Source organism: Mustela nivalis, assembly GCF_964662115.1.
Source record: "Mustela nivalis genome assembly, chromosome: 13".
Classification (NCBI taxonomy): Eukaryota; Metazoa; Chordata; class Mammalia; order Carnivora; family Mustelidae; genus Mustela; species Mustela nivalis.
This window is the reverse complement of record NC_139032.1, coordinates 92,107,173-92,118,853: the sequence shown is the minus strand read 5'-3', so window position 1 is coordinate 92,118,853 and position 11,681 is coordinate 92,107,173. Positions and strand designations below refer to the sequence as shown.

Here is an 11,681-nt window from a genome sequence, read left to right as displayed (position 1 = left end):
CCACCTAAAGGGAAACGCTAACAACTCTCGCCACCACCGAAAGGTGACTCGGCAAGGACCCAGACAGGGATCCGGGTGCCGGCTCCTTGGGGCAGTGCGATCATCAGTCTGGGCTGCTTTCCTGGCGGCGGAACAAGTGGGTAGACCGGCTCCGGCCTTGGGCCTGCATGAGAAGTGCTGTGCCTCCATCTTGCTACAACACCTACCTCCCTGGCCCTCGGCTTCCTCCTCTGTCCCAGGGGACCCGTGCCGGTGGCGTGCGCGAGGCTGTAAAGCTCCCCCGTGGGCCGGTGCTCCGGGCTGGCCGGCACAGGTGGCGCTGCCCCCATGGGAGAAGGCCAAGTCGGAGCCGCCTTTCCACAGCGGGCGCTGTGCCCCGCGGCCGAGCTGGAGCAGGCCTCGTGCTTCCCGGGGCGGCCTCCACCTCCGCCCCCTCTGAGCTGCCTCCCATTTAAGGCCAAGTTTGGCTCCTTGATGGTTTCTGGAGGGAGTAACGGATGCGACTGTGTTCAGCCAGTTCAGCAAAAATGCCACCCAGCCTCCGGGGGGGTGAGAGGCTGATGGATGGACCCCCCGGTCCCCCGCTCGGATAACGGCCGCTGAGCTGCTGCCTCTCCCGAGACTCAGTCCATCACAGACGCAGACAAACGGGCCCAGACGCGCTGCACTGCGTCGTGTAAATCACGGCTTCCCGCGCTGTAAGTCACGCGGCGTGATCGCTGTGAAATGCCGCCTGGGCGGAGGCTGGACCGCTAGCCGGCCGGCCCTCCATCTTCTTTATAGCTTCGGGTGACAGGGGCAGGAGAGGCCTCTCCCCACAAGCGCAGGCCTTGGGACTGTGGCCCAGAGCACATCCAGCCTCTGGCCTTCATCTACAGGCCCAGCAGGACCCCTTGCCTCTGACCCGGGTAACTGGCAGCCGGGATAAGTGTCCTGGTCGGCCCAGGGCTGTGGGAAAGGGTACCAGGGAGACCTGCGGGCTACGGTGGGCCAGCCGCACCCACTGAGCCCCTCCTGGCCACCATCACTTTGTTCCCAACCCCCCTTCCAGCGACTCTCCAGGCTTTTCTGAACAGCTGGTGGGGGAGAGTGAGGGTCGTGCGGCTGTCTTCCCGTTGCTCTCTCGGCTGTGCGGCCCCGGGCAAGCTGCTTTCCCTCTCTGGGCCGGTCTCCCTTGCTGCCCTTTGAGAGGCAGGGGCTTCCAGGGTAGATGGGAGGGACCCGTCGGCAGTGAAGAGCTCTGAGTCCCAGGCTGAGGCGAGCTCACCCAGGATCAGTGTTGGGAGGGGCTGGAGGTGGGGGCGGGGAGGCCCTCTCAGTCGTCAGGCTCCAACCAGAGAAGGTGGGTCTGCCTGGGCCAGCCCCAGTGTGCTGCCCGGTGGCCATCAGCCTCCTGTGCCCGTTCAAGCCTGATTTTCAGCGGATTCACATGCTGTGGAAGGAAACATTCAGGTTCTCGGGCACACCTGCCACACTCCCAGCGCTCCATGGCTACATGCGGCCACGACCGCTCCGGCACCCAGCGCAGACCCAGGGCACTGATTTCCTCATCCTGGCACTTCCACTGGGCGGTGCTGCCCTGGGGCTGCGTGGGGGTGGGAGGCGCACGTGCCCGAGGGGCTGCCGTGGGCCAGCTCTGCACAGAGCAGCTGGACCACTGCAGGGGCCAGGATGTTCCACGGGGGCATCTTGGCAGGGCCAGTCTCCACGGCTAAGGACTGCCCTTCACACTATGGAAGGTCTGGCCTCGGGGCCCCGCAGCACGCCCCATCCTGACCACTGGCCTCCGAATGCTGGGCGTGGACAGGCACCCAACACTCTGCTCCCTCCCTGCCGCCGGCTGTCAAAGGATGCCTTGGTCCGTCCCCGCCCGCCCTTCCCATCACGCAGACGGAGACACAGAGCCTCAGGCATCCAGGCCGGCTCCCGCCGTTTCCACGGCGGCAGAAGATGAAGCTTCTCCTCGCAGAACGGCCCCCTTCGTCCCCTCCTGCCCCAGTAACACGCGCGGGAAACCACGAACGGTCTCCCTGGGACACACAGCACTCGCCCCGTTTCCCCCACACACCCACTGGCCTCACGCACACACGCCACACTTCCCTACACTTTCCGGAGGCTCCGGATGGAAGGCAGCCCGCGGCGTCCCAGGAGCCCAGGCCAGAAACGCCTGCGTTTGTGGAACATTCCTATCAGGGACATGGGGAGCCTTCAAGGGAAGATTCTAGACGAGAATCCAGGAGGCCCTCGCTCCCTGCTTTGGAACTTCAGAGGGGCTGGGTTGTGCCCCACCCCTTGAAAACCCAGCTTAAGTGGGTCTAGAAGCTGCCCTCAGCATACATTCTCATGAAAACCAGAGTTCTGGGCCCACAATGGACCCAGGACCATCACAACGGCCCCCGAGGCGGCCCCACTGTCCTCTTGCCCTTCCGGCCCTGCATGCCCCTGCGTCCCCCTCCGGTCTGACACACGCATCCAGTCCCCGCCAGGGAGCAGGCCCTGTGGTGGGCTCTGGGGCTGGGTCCGGGGTGCCCTCGCTCACATTCCAGTAGGGGACACACACAGTCAAGAGACACTGCGGAAGCAGACCGTGCGCAGACGCCGTGAGCCGAGGGAGTGCGGGAGGGCGTTAGGGACATCGGGGACAGCCTGTCCAGAAAGGAGAAAGAGACGTAAGTTAAAATCCCAAAGGAGGTGAGAAGCTGAGTCCCGTGGGTATCTGGGGAGGAACTTCTGGCCATAGAACAGCCGTGCAAAGGGCCTGAGGTGGGGAGCTGGGAGGAGGCTGGTGTGGCTGAGCTGAGTGCGCAGCGGTGGCAGGAGACGTGGGTGCCAGAGAGGCTGCAACGGGCAGCCAGCGGGCAGGGGAGGCCGGCGCAGTAACCAGGGGTGAGGTGTGGCTGTGGGGCCGGGGGGTGGCCATGGGGGGGCAGCACGGGGTTGGGCTCCAGACGGACTCAGGGGAGAGTCGCCGGAACATCCTCACTGCCACATGGGGCCTCCTCCCTGAGCTCAGCCCAAAGCCCAGAGGCTCACTCTGTCTCCCCACCCCCCATCCTGTGCCCCGGGGTGTCTGCCTCTCTTTGGGGACCTTTGCCCTCTGTCATCCTCCCCAGTTAGGAATGAGAGCTTTGTCCTGGGCTTTCCTCCGGCTCCTTCCTCATCTGGTAGGGCCCATCTGGTAGGGCAGCAGCAGAGGGACCCCTGGGTGCTGGCCCGTCGAAGGGGTGGTCACCCCTGGGCCGGTGGAAGCCCTGCCCCCTGGCCTGGCCTTCGGAGCCCTGGGTCAGAGAGGGGCTCCTGAGTTTGCTGGCATGAAGAGGGCTAGCACGTTCGCTGGGGACCCTGGGGCTTCAGGCCTTTAATTTGGGGGGACAGGAGCACAGGGAGAACAAAGCGGAGAGAGAGCAGGAGGAACGGGGAGCAGCGCTGGGGGCGTGGGGGCCTGCGGGGCTCAGCCCGGGGAACCAGCCACGAGGCAGTGGCGGGCAGCCCTCCTGCCCCAGGGGGTGGAAGCAGCGGGCTGCCGCGCTGGATTGATGGTGCCTGGCGGCGGCTGGTGGCAGCCCCGCTCTGCTGAGCCTGTCATGGCCCCCAGCCTCGGCTCCCTCCTCAGGGCTCACAGGACACCCCAGCATCTCCTACCCGTGGCCTGGGTGAGGGCTCAGAGGAGTGGGGGCCTCACGGGGGGGCCCAGGGCTCCCAGTGGTCTGCCGCTGAGATGGCCCAGCCACCCGCCTCTCCCCCAGTGACAGGGGTCGGAACGTGCTGGGGGCCTCGGGCAAGCCCTCCGGCCTCTTGTGCATCTGCTCCCGGAGTGCCCTCTCACCGTGTCCGGGCTAGACTGGGCTCCACTGGAGCAGGCAGGAGGCCCGCTGGGGACCTCTGAGCAGAGGCAAAGCAGGGAGCGTGAGGACTCTGCCCCCCGCCTTGCAAACAGGATGGCTGAGGCCCAGGTGAGGAAGGACAGTGGCCTGGGGCACACGACAGGTCAGGCCCACCCCAGGACCTTAGCACGTGATGGGCTCACTGTCTACAATCATTTTGGGTCTGTTTCTGGTGCCTCTTTCCCTAAAGCTTGCATTGTCCCCTCTGTCCACCGTGCCGGAGGGAGGAGGGCCCGTGCCAACTCCCAGCACGTGAGGCGTCCAGAAGCGGAGGGAGCGCTCTCCCTCCCCCCCCTACCGCCTGGGTGTCCTCCTGCCAGGCCCCTGGTCCTCCCTGGGGAGGCAGGCATCCTCCCTCCCAGCGGGGTCCCTCCCCACTGAGCCCTGGAAGACCAGAGGGGGCCTGCCGGCCTCTCTGACGCCCAGGCCAGGACTGTGTGTGGGGATCTGGGACCCGAGCCGTCTCTGACAGGCCAGTGCAACCCGCCGGACAGGCAGGAACCAGCAAGACCGTCACGTCGGTGGGGGGCTTTCCACCTGCCCTGCGGAGGGGCACAGCCCACCCGCCCTGGGAGCTCCGGAACTGCTGAGGCCGGCACACAGGTGGAGTCCGAGGGCACGGGAGCCCCCGTCTCCTTGTCTTGACTCCCAGCCAAGCTCAGCCCTGTTTGCCCAGAATTCCTGACAGCGAGCACCTTGCTGCTCCTTGCCCAGCAGAACCTTCGAGAACAGGCGGGGCGACAGGTGTCTGGACGGGGAGTAGGAACGGGCCCCGGCGCACTCGGAGGTGCCGGCCGCCTGGCCCATCCCTGAGCCGCTGAGGCAGTGAGCCTGGGGCCGCAGCCCGGCCTGGACCTTCCTGCCGCCGGCGGGGGTGCAGCAGGAGAGCTCGGGGGGCTGCGCCGTGGCCTTGCCCACGTGTGACCAGGGCCCCTCCCGGAGAGATCAGGGTTATTTCTCCCCAGCGGGGAAGCGAACACGCCAGCTGCGAGGGCCCCGGGGCAGGGGTGGGTCGGGACCTGGTCTGGTCCCCGAAACCTCAGCCTTCCCCTGCCGCCCCCAGGACGGGCGGTGTTGGGGGGAGACACGGACACCGGCCCAGTCCAGGGCTCTGTGGCCAAAGCAGGGGAAGCAGGCCAGGCCGTCGGAGAAGCTGTCTCCCCTCCTCTCTGTTTCTGGCTCCTTGGGGTCCACTCGGCTTCCCCAGCACCTCTCGGGCAGGAGCCGGGCCCGCCGGGGGGGGCTGGTTTGCCAGATGCTCGTTTGCCTGACGCGTGTCAAAGCCAGAGGCCCAAGCTCCCCGGCCTGTGGTCTGCGGAGGCGGCCAAAAAGCTTTCCAAAGGCCATGTGAAACCCAGACGTCTTCCCACAACGTCAACTTTATTAGCCTGACCGGTTGCAGGGGTGTGAGCCTCCGAGGGCCTGCCAGAGCCTGCCCACCCCCGTCAGCCGGCTTCTCCTGGCGTGCGTCCGCGGGAATCCTGTCCTCCTGTCCCCACGCACCGGTCGCCTTCTGCTCCCCAGCGGGTCAGGCTTGCCTGGGCAGGGCCGCACGGCGCTGCTTTGCTGGGGCTGCCTGGTGGCCGTCGAAGTCCTGGGGTGTGATCCGGGAGACAGGGGGACAAGGCAGAGCAGGAGGGACCCGGGGCCCAGGGACGGAAGGCAGAGAGGAGGGTCGCGCCGATAGATGCTCGGGAGTTCCGAAAGCCCAGAGAAGGACCGGGGGAGTCACTCAAGACCCTGTACGAGGTTCTCCCCCAGGACCACGGGACAAGAAAGTCAAGGACCCGAAGCTCATCGCGACCATGAGGACCGAGGCCGCGTTCTGTCCGCACGCCCCTCCGTTACAGACCTGCCGAATGACGTGCACTTGGGGCACTCAAGGCAGGAGGCGGCCTTCCACACGGGTGAGGGGGGCACCGAGGGGAGACCCCTCCCACACCCTGCTCCTGCCGGCCTCGGGCACGAGAGGGCGATGGCCAGAAAGCGTTCCCACGTGAGGAGCAGGTCAAGGCCGGAAGGGCTCGCTTTCCACACTCCCTCGCCTGCCCGCCTCCCCCCACCTCCTGCCCACAGGCCCAACTGCACGGACCGAGCACCTGCTCTCTGCCTCCCCCGCTGCGCCCACAGCGGACGGTACTGGTCAGTCCTCACTCTGTCCCTAATTCCAGATGCACCTTGAAACTCCCCGGGGCTGCCCCGCAGGCAGGCTGGGGATGGGGGCGGACCTAGGCCTCCCTGCTTCCTCCCCGGGCTTACCGAGCGCTAACTCAGCATCTTCCCGGGACCTTGTAGGGGCCACAGGCCCGCGGCCTGAGCCCGAGACTGCGGGTTTGTTTTGGGGGGAGGGGAAGGGTGGACCAGGGACCGTCCCTCGGTCAGTGACCACAGGACAGGCCCTCAGGGTCTTCCGTCCCCTCGGCTGACATCCGATTGCGGGATTGGCCGGCCTGGACTAAGGGCAGGGAGGACCCATGGGCGGGTTCGGGTTTGGGTTCGGGTCCTGAGTCAGGGAGTCGGGTCCTGAGTCAGGGAGTCGGGTCCCGAGTCAGGGAGTCGGGTCCTGAGTCAGGGAGTCGGGTCCTGAGTCAGGGAGTCGGGCCCCGCGCGGAGGGTCGGCGAGGGACTCGGCCTCCCGCTCGGCAGAGGCTCCGCCCGTGCGGACGTCAGTAGATCCCCTTCACCCTCTTGTTGTCGGGGTCGAAGGGGGACTTGAGGTGAGCCCGGGCAGGGCAGGTCTCCCCCATCCGCTCCACAGCGTACTCCCCACTTTTCACAAAGTCCAGTGAGACCTAATGCAGGAGAGGAGGGGGTGGGGGTCCCTCGTCACCTGCTGGGTGGGGGGCTCACACCCACCTGAGGCAAATGCCTCTCTGTGCCAAGGGCTCCCCTCCGGACCGAGGGCCCGTCCTGAGCAGGTAAGGCCCCCAGTGGGACTTGACCACGTGCAGCCCAGCAGAGCCGCGGTCTGGCAACCAGTGTGGTTTCTCCCTCGGGACACAGCACATCTCTTGCCCCAGAGGCCGCGGACCCCCAGGAACCTGGGCAACAGGAGACAGCCCGGTGTGCCGGGGCCCTGGGCACGCTGGCCTCGCTCAGGGGTCCTGTTCTCAGCACAGAGACGACACCCAGGGCCCGGCCACGGACAGGGCATCTGGGCCGCGCTCTGAGACGTAGACGACTCCTCTCCCAGCCGCGCGGGACAGGCAGTCCAGGGCCCAGGACCCCCAGGGGCCCAGGGCGGGAGCCGCTGCGTCCCACCCCCTCCCGAGGCCCAGCTCGTCCCTTGTGCCCCTGCCGGGACCGTCTGCTCACACCCCGCCTCCGCCTCGCTGACCCTCTAGAGTCTCTGTTGGGGGTGGGGGGGAGCCACAGCCCAGAGTTCTCCGAGAACGGCCGCGGCTCAGGCGGGAAAGCTCAGCCGCAGCTGGATGGGCTTCCCAGCCCCGCAACCAGAGCCTTCCAGCGCCTGCACTTCCCAGCTGTCGCGGGGCTCGTGTGGGGCTCCAGCGACGCAAGCCGGTGCGTCCATAAGGGTGTCGTGTCGTGACGGTGAGCGCCTCCCCCTCCTCTCTGGAGCCACACGGCCCAGCCCGTGCGGTGTGACCCTCTAGGGATCCCCTTGGGACCAGCTGGTCTGGCAAGAGCTTCCAGAACCCCCTCGGGCTCTGACCCCTCCCGGCTGTCAGTGGGGCCCTCCTCCACCCCTGCTGCCCCGCTAGCGTGGAGGGAGGCACGGGGTTACGTGGCAAACTGTGCCCATGCTTGCACACGCGTCTGTGTGTGCACACGTGTGCACATGTTCCTGTGCACGGAGGCACGCGTCCCCCATGCCGAGAGCGCCTCTGGGATGAGGGGAGAGAGGACAGGAGGGGTCCTGGGAGGACGGTCAGGTGTCCAGGGTCCACCCCAGGCTGTTGGTGCAGAGGGTGCCAGCCCTGGGCCGAGCCTCTGTCTGGCCCAGAGAAGCCTGGAGCTCCCACAGTCAGATTCTTTCAGACAGAAAACACAGAAACAGCCCTGACGCTGCCCGGAGACCCCCCAACCCACCCCCCTCCCCCAGCTTGATGCAGGGGTACATGCGTCCCAGGGACGTCTGGTGAGGAACCCGGCTTCCCTTGGGGGTGAGGGGCTCGACTCACCGGCCCACCGTTGGGGTCCCGGATGTAGCCGTAAGCGATGGTCTTGTCAATGGCGAACCCAAAGTCAGCCCTCCGGATGTGGCCCACCACTTGGCCATTTCTCCAGATGGCCTCCAGGCCGAACATGGGCACCTTTCTGGAAGAAGCAAGACACAAGGCTGGGGCCCAAGAGTTCCCGGAGAGGGGACCTGTGCGGCCCAGACCCGGCGCCCCCAGCTCTGTGCCCGGGCTCCTGACCATGGGGAAAAGACCGCAGCCGGGCTCTGACGGCCGTGTCTGCAGACGGGCCGTGGTATTCGGGAAAGGCCCCCCTCGCCACTGATTTTCGCTGACTTCTGAGCAATTTAAAACCTTGTGCCCCCGAGGCTTGCTGTCCTCTGCCCGGCGCTCTCTTCCCAGTACGACGCATCATCTAGCAAATGTCCTTTCCTTTAGTGCGTGTAAGGAATGAGCGCTGACCACACATTTTTGGGAATTCAGAACAGAAATCACAGAGATGACCCTGCAATCAGAGCCGCACCAGCGCCCGGAAGTCACCGGCCAGACTGGGCGCCTGGTTGGTGCTGTCCACCGAGAGCCGGACGGTGCCCGGGGCCGTGTCGGGGGAGCCAGGTTGGGACCTGATGCTGACATGGCCGTGGGTCCGCACAGGCAAAGCCCAGTGGCCTCAGAGGCTGGAGGGAAAAGGCTGGGGCCGGCGGGGGTCCTGGCACTTCCCGACTCTGTCATCCCAGCCAGTCCGGCAGAGCACGTGCCGTTGGCCGATGAGGAGACAGGCCCAGGGTCCCCGCGTGGCCCGGGGCCCAGAGCACAGGGGCAGCTCCTCACAACTCCTGACCATGTCCGTCCTCAGGACCGGACCTCCCTGGGCGCAGCTCTGGGTGGATCTTACGGGCTAGAACACCCGGGCAGGCCAGCCGGGCTGTGGCAGGGGCAGTTCCAGAAGCTCCGAGCTCCGGGCGTCAGGCTGCAGGCACTTCCGGAGGCCAGCGGGTGGAGGGGCTCTGCAGACCCCAGCCCCAGCTCCGTCCCCTCACCGGAGCCCCAGGTGGTGGACAAGCAGCCTGACGAAGGCCCAGGTGACGGGAGCCCGGGGAGAAGCAGCAGGACAATGACAAGCCACAGCTCCGCTCCGCCTCTGCCCCCCCCCCCCCTTGAAGCTCTTGACACGTCTTTGGACGGCTCTAGAAGTCTGGGAGAAGCGGCTCCACCTGGGGCCTCCTGTCAGCAGCAAATCAACCAAGCCCGGCCGCCAGAGACCGTCGCTACCCAGATTCCCTCGGCGCCGTGGTGGGGCCGACACCAGCCCGGTGATGTCATGTCAGAGTCACCGAGCCCAAGTGGAGTCGGTGACAGGCGACAGTATAGGCCCAGCTCCCAAGGACAGAGCGGAGTGACCTGCTCAAAGCCACCCCTGGGTGGAGGGGGGCTGTGGGTCCCCACAGCGTGGGCTCTCCATCCCAGGCCAAGTGACCCTGTCCCCTGGCACCCAAGGTCTCCATCTGGAAGTGGGGAGGGTCGTGTCACCCCAGCCCCCCCCACCTGCCGTGTCCCGGGCAGCAGGAGGATGGAACCAGAACATGGCCGGAGGTCACCACGCAGTGACCGGGACTTTGGGACCTCGGCCTGGATCCACACCCACAGCGGTAGCTCTGTGGCCTTTCTCTTTCCAAAGCCCTGTCTGAGGAGGGTGTGCCCCCGCCATGTCCCCTGGGCACGGGACCGCAGCTACTCACTCATCCACGGTCAGGCACAGCAGGCGTCGGCGGAGGCCCTCGGCCCGCTGCTTCTCCAGGGCCGCCCGCCCCAGGAAGGGCACGGCCGACTTGAGCTTGCAGGTGAAGGCCAAGCCTGCCTCCAGGGGACTGTCATCGGGCCGCAGGTCTGCGTGCCAGTGCCGGTAGCCTGTGCGGGGGAGAAGAGCCGGGGTCAGTGCCCTGCAGGGGCGGGGGATGGGCTCCTCTGAAGGCCCCAGGGTTGGGGGGGGGAGGCATCTTCACCTGCACGAGCTGCCCTGGACGAGCCCTCAGCCTCTGCGCTGTCAGCCGAGACGCTGGAGAGGGACGCGGGGAGCAGGTTCCCCGGGGACACCCAGGCACTGATGCCCAACCCAGCTGTGGCCCCGTCCCCACAAGCCCGGGCAAGCGTGTCTCCTGCTCGCCCTCCAAGTACAGGTGTCAGGGACCCCAGCACCATCCCCAGGCCCCGCGTGGGAGACCGCGTTCACGGGCAGCGCAGGAAGGGTGCAGGGGCGGGGGCCGCGGGCTGGAGAAGCAGGCATAAGTGGGAAACAGAGCGGAGCAGGAAAGAAGTGTGGGGCACCAGTCCCGGGCCTGCAGCATGGCTCTGGGCGGCCCACCGGCACCGCGCGACCCTCGCACACACCTTTCTCAATGCTCAGGGAGTCGATGGCCCGGTACCCGGCGTTGACGAGGCCGTGCTTGGCACCCGCAGTCATCACAGCCTGGTACACAGGCACGCAGGCTGGCCTGGGCACGTGCAACTCCCAGCCCAGCTCCCCGACGAAGGAGAGCCTCATGGCCCGCACCTGGGGGGACAGGGCACGGCTCAGACGACCCAGCTCAGGGCCCAGCTGCCACATACTGGTAGCCGGTCCTTACTGCCACCACTTCCGTTAGCTGGCCTGGGCAGAGGCTGTCCTGCTCCCGGGAATGGGGTCTCCAAGGACAGGGCTCCAGGCTCCAGCAACCTTTAAGGGGAAGACGGGTGTCAAAGGAGGAAGCGGACACACAGTTCTCAGGCCTCAGCTCTTCTCAGTGGCTGTGCAAGTGTCCTGGGGAGGCCGTACCGAATGGCCAGAGTGTGCTGTCTCCCAGTTCTGGACGCTCGAAGCCCCACATCCGGGGGTCAGCAAGCTGTGCTCCCTCCGGCAGCTGTGGGAGAGGGTCCTTCCTGCCCCTTCCAGCTTCTGGGGGCCTCAGGGGCTCCTCGGCGTGTGGTCATGGCTCTCCATTCTCTGCGCCACAGGCCTTCTCCTCGTGTCCGCGTCTCCTCGACTTTCGTCTCTGATCGGGACACTGGCCACTGGAGTCAGGACCTACCCTGACCCTCGAGGATCCCAGCTCAAGATTCTGACGTCAGCCCCATGGGCAAAGCCGGCAAGTTCCAACAAAGGCCGCCCTCACAGGGGCTGGGCGGGCTGGAGACGCGGACATCACCACCACGGCCCGGCCGAGTCCCCAGACTCCCTCTGGCCTCACTCTCCTCCCCCGTAAATGGGGTCAGGAGCCAGGCTTTGTCGGTTTTAAGACGCTCCGAGGTGTGCTGGCGAGCCAGTCGCTGGGAGGCGGGTGCGACAGCTCGCGGCTCACCGAGGCCGTACCCCGAGGTTTCAGAGGCATCAAGAGGGGAAGCAGCCCGGTGCCGAGTCTCCCGGCGAGTGCTCCCCAGTCTAGTCAGCGTCGGTCTTTGGTCAGAGCCCAGCCTCTGTCCCTGCGACACAGTCTTCGAGGGACCCAGCCAGAAGCACAAGCCAGTGCTCCTCAGCTTGCGGCAACCAGGCCGAGGGCTGGGAAGGAAGGCCCCTGCCCGGGACGGCCCCAGCCGCACGGTGAGCGGAGTCTGGGGCGCAGACAGGCCTCGAAGGAGAGCTGGGGCCGGGGGCACCGAGCAGGAGCGGACGTGTCGGGAGGGC

General features: G+C 66.8%; 1 protein-coding gene across 2 annotated transcripts in view; it reads right to left on the bottom strand.

Moving 5' to 3' along the window:
• Window positions 1–5,245: 5,245 nt before the first annotated feature.
• SARDH (sarcosine dehydrogenase) overlaps window positions 5,246–11,681 on the bottom strand; it is a 60,362-nt gene continuing 53,926 nt past the window's right edge. For both annotated transcript variants that reach the window (XM_082696240.1, XM_082696241.1), the window contains exons 19-23: window positions 10,412–10,574; window positions 9,763–9,931; window positions 8,027–8,162; window positions 6,487–6,676; window positions 5,246–6,407 (exon numbers count right to left, since the gene is read on the bottom strand). In XM_082696240.1, the coding sequence (XP_082552366.1) occupies window positions 6,551–6,676; window positions 8,027–8,162; window positions 9,763–9,931; window positions 10,412–10,574 (594 nt within the window). In that variant the 3' untranslated portion in view covers window positions 5,246–6,407; window positions 6,487–6,550. The remainder of the gene's footprint in view (window positions 6,408–6,486; window positions 6,677–8,026; window positions 8,163–9,762; window positions 9,932–10,411; window positions 10,575–11,681) is intronic.